Source organism: Maniola jurtina, chromosome 21 (genome assembly GCF_905333055.1).
Source record: "Maniola jurtina chromosome 21, ilManJurt1.1, whole genome shotgun sequence".
Lineage (NCBI taxonomy): Eukaryota > Metazoa > Arthropoda > Insecta > Lepidoptera > Nymphalidae > Maniola > Maniola jurtina.
In genome coordinates this window covers 7,646,274-7,667,513 of record NC_060049.1, presented here as the reverse complement: position 1 = coordinate 7,667,513, position 21,240 = coordinate 7,646,274, and the positions used below count along the sequence as shown (strand labels likewise).

Genomic DNA, 21,240 nt, shown 5'->3' with positions numbered 1-21,240 from the left:
TAGATGTATACCAATACCAAAAAAATACGGCTGTATATTCGTCATGTCTGAGAACCGTGCCCTCTTTCTATTAATCAATTAATAAGGGTAGGAATTCTCATTATAGCCTTTCTAATGAAACCGCTTTGAAGCACATCGGTTGGATAGTTTCAAAATCTATAACGGACATAGGAACATTTGTTTTTTCATTGACCAGGAAGAAACAAGTGTAAAACACTCCCGACAAGCGAAGGTTACAGAAATAACTAGAAAAGAGCTGATAACTTTCAAGCGGCTGAACCGATTTTCTTGAATTATAGCTAAGAACACTCTCGATCAAGCCACCTTTCAAACAAAAAAAAAACTAAAATAAAACCGGTTCATTAGTTTAGGAGCTACGATGCCACAGACAGATACACAGACACACAGATACACACGTGAAACTTATAACATCCCTTTTTTTGGGTCGGGGGTTAAAAAGAAGAAAGAAGTTTAGTGTACACCTATTATAATAACAGCGCGCGGGAATAGGTATTCGCGCAGAGCGGGAAATTATTCATGCTAGATCTGTTGGTTGAGCAAATACTTTGGCACAAAGATCATAAAGAGCATAAAAACAACTGTGGTATACATTTGCTGCTCATAATTCACTTCAGCGTCTGCTGTTAACAGACCATACAGCTTTGTGAGTCATCCATCATCCTTTCAACTAGACTAGAGCTCTTTAAACAAAGAAAACATGCTTAGACTATACAGTTCTTTTTACGTTGAGGTTAACTTTACAAATACACTGCTGTTCTGAGAAAACTTGTAGTCTTATTGCACTCAATTTGAAACTGTGGCTCCGTCATTCAAATCATGGGCACATCTCTGAAATTAGTCTTTCTCAAAATTTTATAAGTTCTTAATCTTAACTCATTTACGCTGGTAGGGCTACGTACTGCGCCGTCCTTATTGAGTAACATGTACCATGCCAGCTTTTAAGAGTCTGTTTCCACTGAAGCAGAGTCGAGCGGAGCGGAGATGTTTTTTTAAATTAAATTATTCCCCGCTCTGGCTTCGCTAGAGTAGATTTTTTGAAAATTGGTAAGTGGGAAAGTTCCATAAATTCTGAAACACGTAGGTATTTCTTAATTATATCTGAAAGCCTAAATACTAATTGTCTTGAAAAATGATGGACTTTCACAAAAACTTTTCTTAACTTGTTTGAGGCTGGATCAGCATGCATTCTCGCTAAAACTATTTTAGTGACGTCGCGTGTTCAAAGTGTGTCCCCACCTTAAATCAATTTTAAACTAGGCCACGCTTTTAAAAGCTCCTATCAACCTAAACTGTACTGATTACGCACAGATCCAAAGTTATCCCCGTTCCGTATTAGCCTAAAGCCTTTTAATACAACCAATTACAAAAGACGCACTTACAAGGCTTACCTGTATGTTATGGGTGTTCTCTACATGTACTATGTTAACAAAGTTTAGAGGCAATCAAAAGTTGGCAAGTACGCCGTACAATATCCATAAGCTTATTAGAGAAGCCACGCTGTTTGGGTGCCTTTGCAATAGACGACAATAGATAGATAGATAGAACACTTTATTTCACACAAAACACATGTAAAGGAACACAACACAGAAAGAAGAAAACAGAAAAAACAATTGTGTGCAAAGGCGGCCTTATTGCTTGGAGCAATCTCTACCAGGCAACCTTTAGTCTTAATAGGTAAGGTAGGTCTTTAGTCTTTAGTTAATAGGTAAATCGATTACGAAAATCCTACATTTGAAACGATCAATAGGGTCTTGGACTGTAGTAATCAAATGATGTGATGTTTTGTATAGCGGTAGTTTATGGGGTTAGGATTCATTATTAAACAAAATAACTAAAAAGATCAGGAAACATAATTAATTATAACGTCACACTGTACGATCAATGACGTCACAAGGCGATAAAAGACAAATATTTATCAATTTTTTATTATATAATTTTTTAATAAAAAAAAATTGCCGCAGAAATTAATCTATTTTTATGTTTTACGCGTTGTAACGTCAATGGTTGCCCTCTATTCTATACTAATTATGTACTAATAATTTTTTAAATTGTTTTCTTTAATAATTAATTCTAGCCCCATAAACTATACAAAACATCACATCATTTTATTACTACAGTCCAAAACCCTGTTATTATTACTTGTAACAATACGAGTATTGAGGACTTTAAAAATTCGGAAGTAGCAATGTCGTGTCGTAATCGTAATCATTAAAACGTTAGATAAGCCTTATTAAAATAGACAGGACGAGGTAAATTCGTGATTTGTACCTACTTAACTTGTGTAAACATCGTCCCAGAAACAGTCATTTATTTATTTAGGGTAAAATCCCTATTTTTAAAAAATGTTCAAAAATACTAATAAATAAAATTGAAGTGTCGTGTCTGTTTGAACGGGCTAATCTTCGGAAAGGCTAAACCTATTTTGACGGGACTTTCACAGACAAGTAGATGATTAATCAGGCAGCCAAATCTTCCAGGCACTGCACTATACTTATACCTGCTACCTACACCAGTTTCCCATAATGCTAAGCTGCCTCTTTGTTCCATGAAGTCTACAGTAAAGATAAAGAATTAAAAAAAAAATCGTATTCCTTGCTGAAGACATGTCGACCCTACTCATGTTTATATTTGTATAATATCTATATATGTATGTATATACAATAAATGATAATATATATATAATATCTTTTCTACCCTACTAATAATTCTTTTTCTTTTTGGTTGCTTTTTATATCTGTAATTTAATCTAATATGCAGATGCACTGTTTCGTTGTCAGGTCGTGATACCAGGGCTCTGCCTGAAAATCAGCGCTGCAGTAGTCAAATACTGCAGCATCTTGCTGAGGCAGAGCCCTTTTAGCTCACAGACACAACATAGTATAATAGTATTTTCTAGTTTTAAGATTAATTAATATTCAAGTTTAATTGTATTTTTATTTTTATTCTTGTTTTTGTGTGTGACTCTGTATATGAGCTAAATAAACCTTTATTTATTTATTTATTTATTTATAATCATAGGCTACTTTTTTAACTGACTTTGAAAAATGGAGGAGTTGTCTAATTTTTTTTTAATCGTTAAGGGAACTTTGCGACATTGTTCCATAAAAAAATTGGGTTCCAACACCTCAATCCTGATGCTGCAGGGGATCTGACCAATCCACGCGGGCGAAGCTGCGGGCATGATATAGTTTAAGATAAACTGTGATATCTCGATGAGTGTTGATAGTCTAGTGCAGCCTAGGTACGCACCTCTAACTTTTCGGGGTAATATGCGTTTTAAATAATAAGTATCACTTGCTTTGACGGCGAAGGAAATCATAATTTTTTAAATAAAAACCGACCAAGTGCGAGTCAGCCTCGCGCACTGAGGGTTCCGTACTCGTGTATTATTTCCAACATTTTGCATGATAAATCAGAAACTATTATGCATAAAAATAAATAAAAATCTGTTTTAGAATGATCATTGTACAGGTAAAACCATTTTATGTGATACCCCAATTGGTATAGTCATCCTACTTTGAAAATTGAAACACAATTTTTTTTTAACCCCTGATCCAAAAAGAGGGGTGTTATAAGTTTGACGTGTGTATCTGTGTATCTGTCTGTGGCATCGTAACTCCTAAACTAATGAAACAATTTTAATTTAGTTTTTTTTGTTTGAAAGGTGGCTTGATCGAGAGTGTTCTTTGAAAGTTATCAGCTCTTTTCTAGTTTTCTTATAGATGTTTTTGTGTCGGGGGTTTTTAAAATTTTAAGTTATAAATCGATGAGGCTATATAATAGTTTTGCAATCAAAAATTGTTGTGTACCGATTCAATTGATTCATGTTTCGGTCCAAACGATATTAAACGCGAAAAAGGTTTTACGGGCCGCCTTATATTTTTAATGGCGCAATAAAGTCTTGCTCTTGGCTCGTTTTACCGACTCGAAACGACAAAACCGATTTTCAATCTCGCGTAGCACGACTACACTACACGAAGCTAGGTGATGGCTTATTGAATCGATCTAAACATTCTATATTATAGTTCCTTCGTACCTTGAAACATTGATTTGAACAAGTTTGTAGTGAAAAATTCTGTAGACACTTAGTTGGGAATGGGTAAAAACTTGAAGGTCGCGTCACCAACGCGCTATTCGTAACCCCCGACCCACAAAAGCGGTGTTATAAGTTTGACGTGTGTATCTGTCTGTGGCATCGTAGCTCCTAAACTAATGAACCGATTTTAATTTAGTTTTTTTAATTTGAAAGGTGGCTTGATCGAGAGTGTCTTAACTATAATCCAAGAAAATCGGTTCAGCCGTTTAAAAGTTATCAGCTCTTTTCTAGTTACTGTAATCTTCACTTGTCGAGGGTGTTATAAACTTTTAATTTACACTTTTTTGGTGAAAATTTCAACTGTCTACCTATTTATTACGTTCATGAGATACAGTCCTAGAGACAAACAAACGGACGGACAGACGGACGTGTATGGGGTCTCGCTGGAACCCTTTGGGCACAAGTTTACTGTATGTGTATATTTTTACCGACATTGAAGTTTCGACCTCTATTCCATTGGTACCATTTATAGCACAATGGGAGCGGATATCCGGGTACATTTACGGATATAACAATAAAAATAAACATAAAACCTACCTCCTATATCTACGAGTATATTGATGCCCATTAATGTTAATGTTTCAAAGTAGCACCGCTACCGATTCTACCGTTTCTGTTATTGATTGAATAAATCCTACTAATATTATAAACACGAAAGTTTTTATTTATATTTGTATGGATGGATGTTTGTTACTCTTTCACTGATGGATTTGTCTGAAATTTGGAGTGCATATAGATTACACCTTGAAATAACACATAGGCTATTTTTCATCCCGAAAAATCAATAAGTTCCCACGGAATTTTCAAAAACTTATATCCACGGGAACGAACCAACACCGGGAAGAATGGCGTGCATGCGAGGAGGTATGTCCAACAATGGATTAATATACCTACGGCAATCTTACCCTGAAATCTATAGAGAGCACTTTGACTTTGCTCAGACTTAAGACACTGTTAAAACGAGACAGCGTTATACAGCTAGCGTAAATCTGTCTCGTTTTAACTGAAACTTAAGTCCTTCAACCTTAGGTAACAGTCCATAGAAGTCATTGCTTGAATAACAAATGTTCACACGTGCGTTTGCGTAATAACATACCGAGAAACTCTTTAATTGTTTTAAGGCTTTATAAAACAAACACCTAACTCTAACACTTAGAAATAATGGTTTTGAGCTTTTAAGAGTTATATGTAGTTGGTTTGAAAGTGGAAAATAATATTATGTTTTGTTAAAGGCTATTTATTGTATTTTGAGGTTAGAGCTTTTAAACAAACAGCCATTGCGAGCTTGGAAAAGCTTTGCCTCTCTTTTTTTAGAACTGTTTACTTTTTTTTATTTTAGTCCGAATAGGTATGGAACTTGGAACAGTAGGTAAGTAAGTACCACCTACCTAAATATTTCAGAAAGATTTCCATTTTAGTGTCAAAGTGAATTATTGGGAATCTACGCGAATATTATGTTACCTACTCGAAATCTTTATATTTAAAGCCAATGATTTTCATATCGACGGCTTAGAGTGAAAACCTCGTAAGTGTAAAAGAAGTAACTTTTCAGGAGGAAGAAAAAACTGCGTGCTGTAAAATTAGAAGCGAGTATTTACGAGTTTCTCATTTAAAGTCATAGATGGCGTTATGAGTATCGAATGAACAAATTAGACAGATCAGGATGTGCGTTGCGAGGTTTTCTTCCTAGAAACGCAATAAAATAAAGAGCAAAAATGCATTCCCGAGGTTTGCACTCTAAGACGACGATAAATAAACTCATTTGGTCACCGATAAAGTCCGGCAATCTCAAAAAACAGGTAACAAACTTTGATGATTTAAAAGCCAATTTTATAAGAAATTTGTAAAAAAAAAAATTAATAGATTAATGTTAAAAATTTGAATCCACGCGGATGAAATTGCGTGTAGGCAACATAGAATGAAAACTTTAACAGGGCTCTCTTCGTCACTTACTCCATACAATTGTAGCCTCAATTTCATTTGAATATTAAGCAACCAAAGCCCATGAAATTTTGCAGACATATTCTAGAAACTAATATCTGTGCCTGTGGTGTTTTAGATTTTACAAAAAATATGTAGTTTTAAAATTACAGGGACTCAAAGATTTGTATGTGAATTTTTAAGACCGCGTAACTTTGAAACCGAATATTTTAACAGAAATCTGGAAACCACAGGCATAGATATTAGTTTCTAGAATATCTCTGCAAAATTTCATGGACTTTGGTTGGTTAATATTCAAATGAAATTGGAACTACGTTTGTATGGAGCGAGTGACGGAGAGACCCCTCTTAATGCTCCGTGCACTGCAGACTTGACAAAACATTATATAGCCGTCACACAATAGCCGTGCAATAAAGTACAGATTACAGCATAATGTTTGCTCGGATTAGACGGGGTAGTTTATTGCAGGGTGGAATGTTGCTGAAATTTTCAACCACGATGTTTAAACAAACTTTTATTTGTGATGCCTGGCAACATGTGGCAGATGCATTTGACGATCCAAAAGTACTTGTACAAGTTTATTTGAATACAGAATATTACTATTCTATTCTATTCTATAACACGGGCGACAGATTTAACAAATTATTTTCCAGATCCAATAGTTAAAAAAGTTAGTGGTTACGATGATATTTTTGATTTGTAACTTTTTATGATCATTTCTTTAAGTTATTTATCGTTTAAACTGTAATTATATTAAAAACTAAAATTACATTGTTTATGTAATTCTTACATAGCTAGTCGTAAATATGTTACATCGTCACTGTCTTGCAATAATCAGCAACGGAAATTATTTACTTCCGTAAATAATTATTAATATCCAAACTAAGCCACAGCAAAGCTAGGTTTGGCTAGTGGCTTAAATAAATTATGCAGTTCAATGACTAAGTAATCAGTGTGGTTGATTAAGTTGTACTTTAAATTAATCTAAATTGACAGTTCTAAAACTTACTGCTCTCCTTTTCCTGAAAATGGTGGAACTTTTTTATGACCAACATGCTCGTAGCTCAAAATATGTCCTCCTAGGTTGCTATACAGTAAGTCTGAACCATAGACTTATATATTCTATGACCTGAGCACAATTAGTTCGACAGATTTTGCAAAAGCTCTGTCAATGAAAAGTAGGCTAAAATTGTCATCGCTATGCTTTGACTGGATTAGGGAAATGAGGAAAACCGCTAGAGGAATTAAGCCTCAAGTAGGTAGGTATAATAAACCTTGAATTATTTTGCTTTGACTGTGAGAAAAACAAAAGATTATCTTTGAAGAAAGACTCAAAGATTCACATCTCTAGGGTATTCTTCCATTTCCACAAAACAACCCACAAAGACCTAATCTTTTACTAACACTAGATACCGTTGTGAAAATAAACATACCTGTAAGTATAAGGGCATGTACACACGCAGTTGAAATGCTTCAAATGCTAACATGATGCAGTCGCTGTTGGTTAAACTTTGGAGTAGGTACGTTTGTGAAAACAAGCATCCCCTTAAGTATAAGGGCATTTACACACGGGGAAATTTTCACACGTAGTTGAAACATGTCAGATGCTAACATGATGCAGTCGCTCTTGGTTAACCTTTGCAGTTCGGTTTGAAAAAAAACATACCCGTAAGCATAAGGGCATTTACACATTACACATTTTCAAAGGCAATTGAAACGCATATGTAAGCAATACATAAGTAATAAACTGCGAATTAATTAGCTGTTGTTGGGATAACTCTCACAACAGCTTATTTTATTAACAGAGGAATAAAATTGTTTCAGACTTAGATATTTTCATGCATCAAATGCGAGCGCCCCACGTTTTTTGGTTTAAATCTAACAAGTACTCTCATAGCTAACTATAATTTAATTATTTATTCATTCATACTACATAGATCCATCTTTAATAACCGTATATCTCATAGCCTAGAGAGAACCACGAGTCAATCGGCGAGACAATTTCATTAAATAGACTTGCCACCCGGGGATTCTAGGCAAAGTTAGCGCGCAAATCCGATTGAATGAACACATTGGGATTGGCTGCCATAAAGACAACTATATTGGTATTAACATTGGGAATTCTATACCGTCTATGACACTTACGTATGATTGAATCTGGACGTGTGAAGCTAATTTATAAATAAGACGCACTTATAAAACTGGATAAAGGTTTTGTAACTGTGAAATCTGGGTTTATGATGAAATGAATACTATTTTTCACACACTACATAATACTTGGTCCGTGCCTCGGAGAGCTTAAAAGTCTAAGTTAAAGCTGTAAAGTCATCAGCCTTAGCACTCTTTAAAAAGAAAAAACCCGTCAAGTGTGAATCAGACTCGCAAACGAAGGCTTACGTATCATCTACAAAAAAAAAACATTTATTTTTTGTAATGTAGGCACAAATTCACGGTTTTCGGATTTTTCCATTTATTTGTGATATAAAAACTACCTACCTGCCAAATTTCATGATTCTAGGTCAACGGAAATTACTCTATACTTAGGTTTCTTGTCAGACTCGATAGACAGACAGATAGACAGACAACAAAGTGATCCTTTAGGGAATTCCTTTTTTCCTTTTGAAGTAAAACCTTTTGACCCTAAAAGCATAGTAAACCATACCTTTATCTTCCCTAACGTTATCCGGGAGTTATTCCATTTACGATCAAAGATAACCCTAAGATAATATTATTTCTGCAAATACAAATATACTCACCGATGGTGCCGTGAGGAGTTTTAACGCCTCGCTCAGGTGTTTGAGCGTAAGGGTGCTATTCTCCCCATCTTCCTCTTCCGGACCCGGAAGGTGGACTGACGACTGCCGAGACCGGAATTCCGGCTTTTTACCGGAACCGCCGCCATTTGCAAATTGGTGCTGCGAGGAGGCACGGCGGAATGGGCACGACATGTTCGGTACAACTTTGTGTGCGTGATTGTCAAGTCATAGTATTGTTTGGTTCACACTAAGTTTTGTTTTCACCACGAGTTTTTTGGTTAGACCTGTAAAGAAAGAAAACACGCTGTAGTTAGATTATTACTAGACTTTTCAATTAAAAGTTTTCAAATAAAAATTAACTATGTTTAAAGAGAATTTCATTAATTTAATGAAATTAGGAATTGTAGGTAGGTACTGATAGGAATATTTTAGCAGCCGATGCATAATCAGTTTGACAACGCATTTTAAAAATCATTATCGATGCAAATCTACTATGCGGCCGTGTTAAGTTTGCGTTTTTGACATCTGACAGGTACATAAAAAATAATATGATATTGATGTCAAAAACGCAAACTTAAAACGGTCGCTCAGTACGAGAATTATTGTGTTAACACTAACAGACTGTGACTCTGGCACTAAGCACCGCGTTGAACATGACGTTTCCTTAACGCGTCGTGTGTGCAAGCCTTTACTAAATGCGGTACAAATTAGTACCAGGTCACCGAAATCTTCAGCAGAAGGTGAAAACACATCTTGCGTTAATAACCTCTCCTCGGGGACTTGATTACTTGGAGATAATTAATTTCTGGTGCGACCTTCATACTGAAAGGTCAGGTGCCAATAGCTCTTAATACCTAAAGCCTGATAAAATATAGATTGGGTCAGAGGATTCAATCCGTTTGGGAAATAGATTCTTAATCATTACTAGTTGACCCGCCTTGGATTCGGTCGTGTGGTAAATGAAACCCCTTTTTAACCCCCGACACAAAAAGAGGGGTGTTATAAGTTTGACGTGTGTATCTGTGTATCTGTGAAACTGTGTATCTGTGTATCTGTGTAGCTGTGTATCTGTGTATCTGTCTGTGGCTTCGTAGCTCCTAAACTAATGAACGGATTTTAATTTAGTTTTTTTTGTTTGAATGGTGGCTTGATTGAGAGTGTTCTAACTATAATCCAAAAAAATCAGTTCAGCTATTTGAAAGTTATCAGCTCTTTTCTATTTACTGTAACCTTTACTTGTCGGTCGTGTTATAAAATTTTAATTTACACTTGTTTCACATTTAGTTTATTTTAGAATTAATTGTATTAACTGCCTTAGTAATAAAAAGTTTTATTTTTATGTTACATGCAACCTAATTTCTTTAAAGAAACTCCATACATACCTACTTAGAAATAAACGCACCGATTGGAGACCTCCTTTTTTTTGAGAGTCAGTTAAAAAAGATTAAAATTTTAAACAAACTCCTATATTATAACCCTAAAGAGATTAAAAAAGGATTTTTAATATTCTCTTTTCCAAAATCTTTCTGAAATGTTAATCAGATTACGCCTAGGTACATACTCATGCTAATGAAATTTATTAATGAGCACATACGCCGTCTCTATTGACTGTATAAACAGTCATTATATTAAGTAACTTTGGCGTGAAGCTTAATAAATATACCTATAATTAATTCTCTAGCGGAATTGGTAATATCCTTTCAAATTAATTAATTAGTTAAGTAGGTACCTATTTTATTATGCTCCGGCCACATTAACGGCCAACAACGCGATGTTCAACGGCGTTTCCCGTTAAACGTAGATGTAGCCACGATCAACGTACAACGGCACTCACAATGCTATTTGCCGTTAGACGATTTTAAAACCAAATCAATTGGCATTAGACGCTAACCGTTCAATAGGCAATTCAATTGGCATTAGACGTTAACCGTTCAAGTCAGGGCACTCAGTTTAACGCTTTGATTATCGCGATAATTGTGGCGTTCTTGGGCATTGACGTTAACCTTAATCTAGCTGCAACATTATAAGTTGTACGAAGAAGTTATGTTTTGCTATACACATAGAGAAACTGATGATATATAAACGCAACGACCGCTATACCTTAGTTTCTAGAACCGCTGGGTCTAGGAACTAATAAGCTGGGTAACCCCTCTCTGAAAATATTTTGAGATATTCCTATAAACTTAAAAATCTAAATCCAAACATCGAAAATCTATTTTAAATAAGTGAACACGAATATAAATCACCAGTTATTGCCCGCGGGTTCGTCCGCGTGGATTTAGAACTTTATAAATCCCGATATGGTTTCTGAAAATATTTTATCAGTGTAGGAGATCCTAAATGCAAAACATTTTAGTTCAATCGATAAAGTGTTTATTACACTTAAAAGGACGTGGATTTTACGTTTTTTTTAAAGAATATTAGCCGTTTTATTCATGATTAACATTCACCTTTCCCCTCCAACTAAGCGTAAAGCTTGTGCTAGGAGTGGGTACGACAATAGTGCAACGGGTGGGGATTAAACCGCCAACCTTTCGGATTTCAGACCGCTCCTATAACCGCTGAGTTATTGAGGCTTGAACACTTTTCTGAACACTCTATTTAATAATCACTGAGACATAGTTTATTTTTGATAAGTATAGCCAAATTGTAGACGACCATATTGTGCCTAATATTATATTTTCAAAAAGAAAAGTTAAAAGATTTGTAGACCGTACGTGGTGGCACCAAGTTGCCCATAAATCAGACCAATAGCACTATCTTGCACGTGTATAGAAACATACCCGTACATTTTGAAGGAATGACACTAATGGTCGATATTATTTACGTCGATTACGTGTTCTGATATCCCGAACCATTGAGTAAGACCATAGAGAAGCAAACTTTAACCCTTTTAACTGATACGGACATGTTTGTGATTATACTTGCCCGTCCTGCATCAGACAACAGACTTATTTCTTCAAGACTGTATACATTTTATTTTATTTTTAGGGTTCCGTACTTCAAAAGGAAAAAATGGAACCCTTATAGGACCACTTTGTTGTCTGTCTGTCTGTCTGTCTGTCCTTCCGTCCGTCACCGCAGGCCGCGTCTGTGTGTGACAGGCCTTATAAGGATAAGTGATATTTAATTGTTTAAAACGCACGTCACATCGTTGAGTTATGCCCGGGATCGCACCTCCTACTACCCGCTTAGGAGGCAGACGACATAACCAGTAGGCTATCACGTTCTATATTTAAAATTCAATGAATGACAAAACGCACGACTACGACTGTTGAAGTTGTACACCAATGATGTTTAGTTCATGTATACGTTGCTTTCTCTAGTAGTGACAACTCTCTGTCTTGAACACATGCCCTATATAGACAGAGGTCATAATAGATTTCCTTTGTCGACGCTTTAGTACGCAATAGCACTTAGGTATGTTGGAATAGCTTGCCTTCTATTATTAAATAACTAGCAAACTCACCCCGGATTCGCAAGCGTAGGACTACCTTTTCTACAGACTAAGGAAATCTCAAAATAATTATGTTCTATTTCTAGTAGGTAAATGGAAAGAATTTGATTTGAAGCCTCAATAGGTCAACGGTTATAGGAGCGGACTGAAATGCGAAAGGTCGGAATTCAAATCCCACCCGTTGCACTATTGTCGTACCCACTCCTAGCACAAGCTTTACGCTTAGTTGGAGGGGAAATGGGAATGTTAGTTATGATTAAAAAATGACTAATAATCTTTTTTTTTAATTTGTAACTGAAAATAAAAATAGAGAGTGGTTTTTTTTTGCATAAACCTCAAGTAGGCTGAATTCTCTATATTTATTTATACATATGTTCATTGGCGTAATCGTAATAATGAATTTAGAATAGGCATAGAGGGCATATTATATTGTCAGAGCAGACGTACCTACCTACCTGCCTATTCGCATAGCTGTTTTACGTTTCATTTATGTTGCTTTATATACTTACTAGCTTATACCCGATATGGGGACTACCGATTTTTTTTTCGCCTATTTACCCCATTCGGGATTGAATTTTCCAAATCCTTCCTTAGCAGATGTCTACATCATAATAGCTATCTGTATGCCAAACAGCCCGATCAGTCCAGTAGTTTGAGATTTGCGTTAATAGATCATTCAGTCAGTCAATCACCTTTTTAACCCCCGACCCAAAAAGAGGGGTGTTATAAGTTTGACGTGTGTATCTGTATGTGGCATCGTAGCTCCTAAACTAATGAACCGATATTAATTTAATTTTTATTTGTTTGAAAGGTGTCTTGTCTTGATCGAGAGTGTTCTTAGCTATAATTGAAGAAAATCGGTTCATTCGTTTGAAAGTTATCAGCTCTTTTCTAGTTACTGTAACCTTCACTTGTCGGGGGTGTTACAAATTTTTAATTTACACTTGTCCTTTTATATATTTAGACTAAAAGTACATTAGGCTTCTTAAGCCTTCATAAAGAACTCACAGAAATGTAGGTTCCCTCACAATTAATTGCACATAATTTTTTATGCATTTTGAAAAAAGTTAGTGCGTGGCCGGGATCGAACACCTAAACCCCCGACTTGGCCCTTCTACTAGACTATCACCGCTCAGTCCTGCTCTACATAATGCAAAACATGCTGTTCTTTTGTGGTTCATTATTCTATTTAACTGTATTACAGCATTCGCCTTGGGACACGAAAACTTCAGCATTAACGGAATTGCGGTCCGTGGCTGCCATTAGTTCTATAATTTATTCCAAACGATGCGATAAAAGTTATGCAACTAAACTTTCATGGTGATTGCGTACTAACATTATATTTATTAGGTTAGCATGTTTTAAACATTGAGGTTAAACGATGATGAGGAGTTCTGGGCATGTTACACTCTTATTTATGACGATTCTGGATTGAAATTGTTTGTTTATATCCTAATTCCTGACTCTAGTTCACACTATTAATAATATTAATGCGAAAGAGTGTCTTTCTCTCCGTCTGTCTGCCTGTCTGCTAGCATTTCGCGGCCCATCTGCTTAACCGATTTTGACGTTTTTACAAGAGTTAGCTTGCATCTTCTTCATACATTTCCACATAATATATAGGTATATATGCCCCATACTCTTGGAGACTATAGAATCATTTTTGATCCCTAAAAATAAAAAGAGTTCCTAGTTTTTAAATACCAAAATTCATGATCGTTATATTTTTGTAACACAAAAAAGTAAATGAAATTCTTTCTATACTACTTACTTAAAATAATACCTATTATTTAATTTAAGTTGAGATTTTTCTGTTTTAATTAACATAAAATCATATGGGTAAGTAAGTACTTACCTAATTAATAGAAATAGATATCACACTAATATTATAAAGGCGAAAGTTTGTATGTGTGTGTGTGTGTGTGTGTATGTTTGTTACTCCTTCACGCAAAAACCACTGGACGGATTTGGCTAAAATTTGGAATTGAGGTAGATAATATCCTGGATTAGCACATAGGCTACTTTTATCCCGGAAAACCAAAGAGTTCCCACGGGATTTCGAAAAACCTAAATCCACGCGGGCGAAGTCGCGGGCATCGGCTAGTTTCGTAATCAATCTCTTTCTTCCCGTTTAATATTACATCTTTTGGATACAAAGATATTAAAACAAGTCCTTGAAAATGGGAAAACTACGGATATCAATTTTAAATCTCTTCACATGAACCGTAGTAGTTTGGCTCGAAAACCATAAAGTTCATACATAAATACAAACCGAATGAGGTCACACGCTTCTAAAATTGGCGCTATAATCTCTTTAGTATAGTAAAATATACTTGACTATTTCTGCATATTAGATATTTGTAACTGAAATAATAGTGCAAACTGTACGGGCCGGAAATCGAGCAAATATATTCGAAGGATGAGGTGAAGCCGAGTAGGTACTTACGAATTCCGAAGTGATTTTAAAAGGACGAGGTGAAAACGAGGTCATTAAAATAAGAGCCACACACGTTTGTTTGGAGTGCACTACGGATATAAATACTTCTTAACAGGACGTGTACAACTGTAAATTAAAAATTTTTGACACCCCCGACAAGTTGTTTGGAGTGCACTACGAATATAAATACCTCTTAACAGGACGTGTACAACTGTAAATTAAAAATTTTTGACACCCCCGACAAGTTGTTTGGAGTGCACTACGAATATAAATACCTCTTAACAGGACGTGTACAACTGTAAATTAAAAATTTTTGACACCCCCGACAAGTTGTTTGGAGTGCACTACGAATATAAATACCTCTTAACAGGACGTGTACAACTGTAAATTAAAAATTTTTGACACCCCCGACAAGTTGTTTGGAGTGCACTACGAATATAAATACCTCTTAACAGGACGTGTACAACTGTAAATTAAAAATTTTTGACACCCCCGACAAGTGAAGGTTACAGTAACTAGAAAAGAGCTGATAACTTTCAAACGGCTGAACCGATTTTCTTGGATTATAGCTAAGAACACTCTCGATCAAGCCACTTTTTATACAAAAAAAAACTAAATTAAAATCGGTTCATTATTTTAGGAGCTACGATGCCACAGACAGATACACACGTCAAACTTATAACACCCCTCTTTTTGGGTCGGGGGTTAATAAAAGCAGTGGATATAAACCAAGCAAACGATTGAAATAAATATAAAATTTTTATAAGTAAAATGTCGCTGTACAAAACAGTTTTAAATCAAAACGATAACTAATAAAGAAGTCCATTACTTCGTCTGTCATAAAGATAGCGTTTTATTTACTAGACTAGCTGATGCCCGCAGCTTCGCCCGCGTGGATTGGTCAGATCCCCTGCAGCATCAGGATTGAGGAGTTGGAATCCAATTTTTTTATAAAACAATGTCGCAAAGTTCCTCTATCGATTAAAAAAAAAAATTACGCAAATCGGTTCAGAAATCTCGGAGATTTCGGTGCAAATAGGTAGAAAAACACAACCCCCTTTTTGAAAGTCGGTTAAAAAAGTAGCCTATGTTACGCCCTGGTCAATCCTCTACTTGTCTGTGAAAGTCCCGTCAAAATCGGTTCAGCCGTTCCGAAGATTAGCCTTTTCAAACAGACAGACAGACAGACAGACAGACAGACAAAATTTTTAAAAACGTGTGATTCAGTTAAGGTATCGTTCAAATAACCTTATAAGCTTAATATGAGGCAGTTATTTCGAAATTACAGACAGACACTTCAATTTTATTTATTAGTATAGATTAAATACGTAAAGTGCTGTAGCAATAGGTAACTAAAGTTTTATGTTTAAAGAGTTTTTATGAAGCCAATCACTGGAGCGTAATTTTATGACCTAGGTATTGAAAAATTCCAAATCCAATTACATTATTGCACACGAGTTACGCTGACCATATACGATTAAGTTTACCGTCAAGTTTGCAGCAGATTTGAAGCGGATGCACGGTCAAGTTTACTTAGGATTGTCAGATGTCCCGTATTTTACGGGTTACCCCGTATTTTAGGGTAATACAGAAACCCGTTTCACCCAAATTCAGTCGGAGCTGGCTGGCGAAACCAAACCCTGACGTTTTGTCTAGTAGAAAGAATATTTCTTTGTGCGGCAATAGGTGAAGCAATACCCGCCTAGCCGACTCTATATTGATACTGTAAACGCGGAATTACAAGTTAAATGTAATTTTAAATTAACATGCAAAGATTTTTACAGATCTGTATTACAAAATTAAGAGCTTAAAAGGTTTTCTTCAAACTAAGTTTGAATTAATTTGTAATTCCGCCTTAACAGCCTATTTAAAAAAATTATCTGTGTGAAATACTGTCTCCCGTAAAAAATCTAAAACCCGTATTTTTTAAGCTGGTAACCCGTAAATCAAGGAGTGGCAGGTGGCAACCCTAAGTTTACTGCATGCCGCTTCAAGCCCGCTACAAACTTAACCGGTAAACTTGATCGTGTACATGGCAAGCGTTTTAGGAGCAACTCACTAGAGTTTATCATACAATTACCTTACTACATTACAATTACTTACTTACTTATCACTTAGTACATTACAATTACCTCACTTATCTATAGACTACTAGCTGATGCCTGCGACTTCGTTCGCTTGGATATAAGTTTTTTAAAATCCAGTGGGAACTTATTGATTTTCCAGGATAAAAAGTAGCCTAGTACCTATGTATGTAGTAGTACCTATCCAGGGTATAATTTTTCTCCATTCCAAATTTCAAGCAAATCCGTCCAGATTTTGCGTGAAAGAGTAACAAACATCCATACATACATACATACTTAAAAACTTTCGCGTTTATCATATTAGTAGGATGGTCACATGAGGTCGCGGGCAACAGCTATTATTTAATACAATCACGTCATATCCGTCTAATATGACGTGCTATTTCTGTCATAAACTCACAATATAGGCAAGAAACCGAGATGAGATGCGGAATAAAATTAATATCATTGAAGAAACGGCGCGCGCCGCCGGGTAATTAATCAACAAATTATATTTCCTTGACTTGACTCCTAAATTAATGTGCTCAAATTATATTTAATTACGTCACGCAATATTTTGGTACAAAATATTATTTGGAAAGCTATTAATGAATTAATTATACTTAGAATTAGCGTACATATCTACTGAAGAAAAGTGGAGTGGAGTCGTGTTCAACAAAGTCATCAGGTTATTGTTTAATCCATACTCCCATACTAATAAAATAAATGCAAAAGTATGTATGTCTATTTGTCTCTCTGTTAGCTTTGCATGGTCCATCCGTTTAACCGATTTTGATATTTGGTAGGTACATGAATAGCTTGCATTTCGAGGACGGACATAAGCTACTTTTTATCCGGGATATTCCCTTAGTATTTTCAAAAAAAACTTAAATCAACCCAGATGTAGATGCGGGCATCATCTGGTGACGTTACGATTTTATTACGATATTTGATTAGTTGATAACACAAGTCTCCGTTCCACTCCACTCCGCTCTACTTCAAGAAACGCTCTACTTAAGTTATCTGAAAAAGACCTAAGGGTACGCACCCTTAGGCTACCTTTTTCAGATAACTTAACTCTAAGTTAAGTGTAAGCATATCGAAGTACGTTCTAAAAATCTCAGCCTTTTTTTGCAAACTGTATTATTTGGATATAAAAGCCTTTGTTCGGAATGCATATTGTGTGACGTGATACATGATTTTGCATATAGCTTATTTGATTTATCTACAGTAAATTAAATGTATGTATAATAAGTACTATCACGATTTATTTTCCTCGCACAAAATTAAATAGAGAATTAACTGACATTCATACGTAACTCACTAATTAAATCAACAGAGCATTATTAAGTATAATCATTTCATATGAAAATTAATATGATTAAAATAAATGAATAAAATGAAACCGTCTTATGAAACCGTTGAAAATATATAGTAAGTAAAAGCGATCAAAAATTATTGTTTCAAACATAATTTTAGTTCAAGCTTCGTACCTTTTTCAGATAATATTAAGCGTATGTAGTAGTTCAGCAGATTAATAAGCATCAGATGTTTTCTAAGATTATAAAGGTCATAGCTCATTAGAGCCACCCGGCACCTGACCTGCCTCGACTCGCGCTATTAGTATTTTTTGTATGGACTTCGATGGGCATACGTTCCTTATATCAACTCTAAGTGAGGCGATCCGCTGACGTTGCGGAGTTGATGTTATGAGCGTTTGTATGTAGAGTCAAAGATTTGGAGAGTGACATAGGCTACTTTCTATTCCGGAAAATTAAAAAGTTCCCACGGGATTTATAACAACCTATATCCACACGGACGAAGTCGCGGACATCAGATAATCTACATATAAAGAGTAAATCAGGCATCACTCTAGACACTGTACAATATTTTAGTTTTCGAACTATCTTATGAACCAAATAAACAGATAATCATTATTTCATAAATGTAGATTTGCATGCAGTTTATATGACATGCATTAATTTATTATTATTAGATACACTTGGATACAAATTGAACTAGATTTTAACAAAAAAAATAAAACAAATCAGATCAGATATTAAAGTTAAAACAGATAAGTAAACACATAATGAAGATAGTGTCAAATAATTAAAATGTCCGATTAAAAAATGAAAAAGCCAGTCATGAACATGGATCAATGTCATGAACTCATTAATAAATAAAATGTCGTAAAGATGTCAATCAAATCAAAATTGTTTTTTATCATGTTGGAAATATTCTTCTAAAGAATAGAAATTTTTTCCTTGCAGCCATTTTTTCAACTTTTGCGTAAATTGTTTTATTGGAAGTGATTTTATGTTTGATGGCAATTTATTAAAGATTTTAACTGCCATGGCGTAGCAGTTTTTGTTAAATAATATTGTCTTTGGTGCTCTTGTAAGAATTAGTTTATTAGGATATCTTAAAGATCGAGTTTGAGTTGTTTCGCACATGGTCTTGAAAATATGTTTGTTCAATTTGACAAATTTTGAAATTTCTAAAATGTACAAGCATGGCAGTGGCAATACTTTGAGCTTTAAAAATACCGGTTTGCATGAATCGTAGGGTGCCATGCTTAGAATTGCTCTAAGGCATTTTTTTTGAACAATGAATACCTTATTAACGTTTGGTGAATTTCCCCAAATAATAAGTCCATAGCGGAGTACAGAAGAAACATATCCATGGTACGCTGTAAGAGCTGTTTGAATACTAGCTGTAAGACTTAATCTGCGTAGTACATACACGAATCTGTTTAATCTATTACATATGTTACTGACATGGCTTTTCCAAGAGCAATGTTGGTCAATTTGTATACCTAGAAATTTGCATTCTTCTACTTCATTGATCTTTTCCCCTTTGTAGTTAATATTAAGATTAGCACGTTTTTTATTATAATTCCTAAATTGAATGAAGTTTGTTTTATTAATATTGATATGTAAATTATTGCTTTCTAACCATTCTATTATTAATTTTATAGTATTGTTAATGTCAGATTCAAATGTACAAATGTCATTATTATTGCATGTCAAAATTATAGATATATCGTCAGCGAAAAGTGTCATATTATGATTGGTAATGTCAGGTAAATCGTTAATATAAAACAGGAAGAGTAAAGGCCCTAGTACCGTACCTTGTGGTACTCCGTATTTATTAGTTTCGAAAGTCGATTTAATATTAACTAAGTCATTATTTTCATTTATATTTTCAATTGCAACACATTGTTTCCTGTCTGTTAAGAATGATTCAATCCATTTTAATGCTGGCCCTCTGATTCCAAAATTATCAAGTTTGTGTAATAGGATTTTGTGTGAGACGAAATCGAAAGCCTTAGTCATATCAATAAAAATGGCAACCGTAAGTTTCTTTGCGTCTATATTTTTAATTATTTGGTCAACTAAGTTAAAGCATGCTTGAGTTGTCGATTTTTTAGATTGAAAGCCGTATTGTTCTGTTCTAAAAATTTCTAATTTATTTGCAAACTCTGTTACGCGTTTGTACATGGCTTTTTCAAATATTTTAGACATAACTGACACCAGTGTTATGGGGCGATAGTTGCATATTTGGTCTCTATCACCTTTTTTATACAGTGGTTTAACAATAGATAGTTTTAACAAATTTGGAAAAGACCCTTGATAAAATGATTGATTTATTAGGTGTGTAAGTATTGGTGCTAGTTCCTGTTTGCAATATTTCAGTATTTTTGTTTTTATATCATCTGGCCCTACGGCATTAGTATTGTTTAGTGACGCTATGATTTGTTCAACTTCTTTCACCGCATAAGGCTTTAAAAATATGGTGCTGAGTATATTTTTTTTGTTAGTATTGTTACATTTCGGATTTTCCTTGTTCGTAAGGTTTATATAGTAAGTATTGAAAATTTGAGCCATGTCGTGTGGATTAGTTATATTTTGCCCGTTAATAGTTATCTCTTTAATGTGATCTTTGGTTATATTTTTATTGGCACACTCTGCAATGATGTCCCATGATGCTTTACACTTGTTTTTAGCATTTGTTATATGTTTATAGTTATTATTTTTTTCAGCCAATCTAAAACATCGTCTTAACATTTGTGAGTAATGTGAGTAACCGTCCCTAGTAGTCTTGGTTTTATTTTTGTAATATTTGTTCTGTAATATCCTTTTTGTTTTGCAGCTAATTTTAAGTCCTTTGGTTATCCATTTTGGACCAGATGATTCATTTGATATTTTTATTCGCATCACTGGGAAACATAAATAATATAGTAATGTAAACATACTATAGAAGTCATCAAAACCCGCGTTAAAGTTATCGTTGCTATATACTTCTGAAAAGGATATGCTTTGCAAATATTTGCGGAATTTTTCAATGTTATCCTTACTGTAATCCCTATTATATAAAAAGTAATGTTTTATAGAGTTTTCTTTATTATTTACTGGTACAGTAAGCATCTGTGCAGTGTCGTGATCAGATAGCCCTAAATGTAATAGTTC

General features: G+C 34.8%; 1 protein-coding gene across 2 annotated transcripts in view; it reads right to left on the bottom strand.

The window, feature by feature from the left end:
• Positions 1-21,240, bottom strand: part of LOC123876101 (head-specific guanylate cyclase) — a 140,346-nt gene that overhangs the window by 102,088 nt on the left and 17,018 nt on the right. For both annotated transcript variants that reach the window (XR_006798260.1, XM_045922235.1), the window contains exon 2: positions 8,815-9,098. Coding sequence is in view for 1 of the 2 variants with exons in the window: in XM_045922235.1 (XP_045778191.1) it covers positions 8,815-9,006 (192 nt within the window). In the remaining variant the exon portion in view is untranslated. The remainder of the gene's footprint in view (positions 1-8,814; positions 9,099-21,240) is intronic.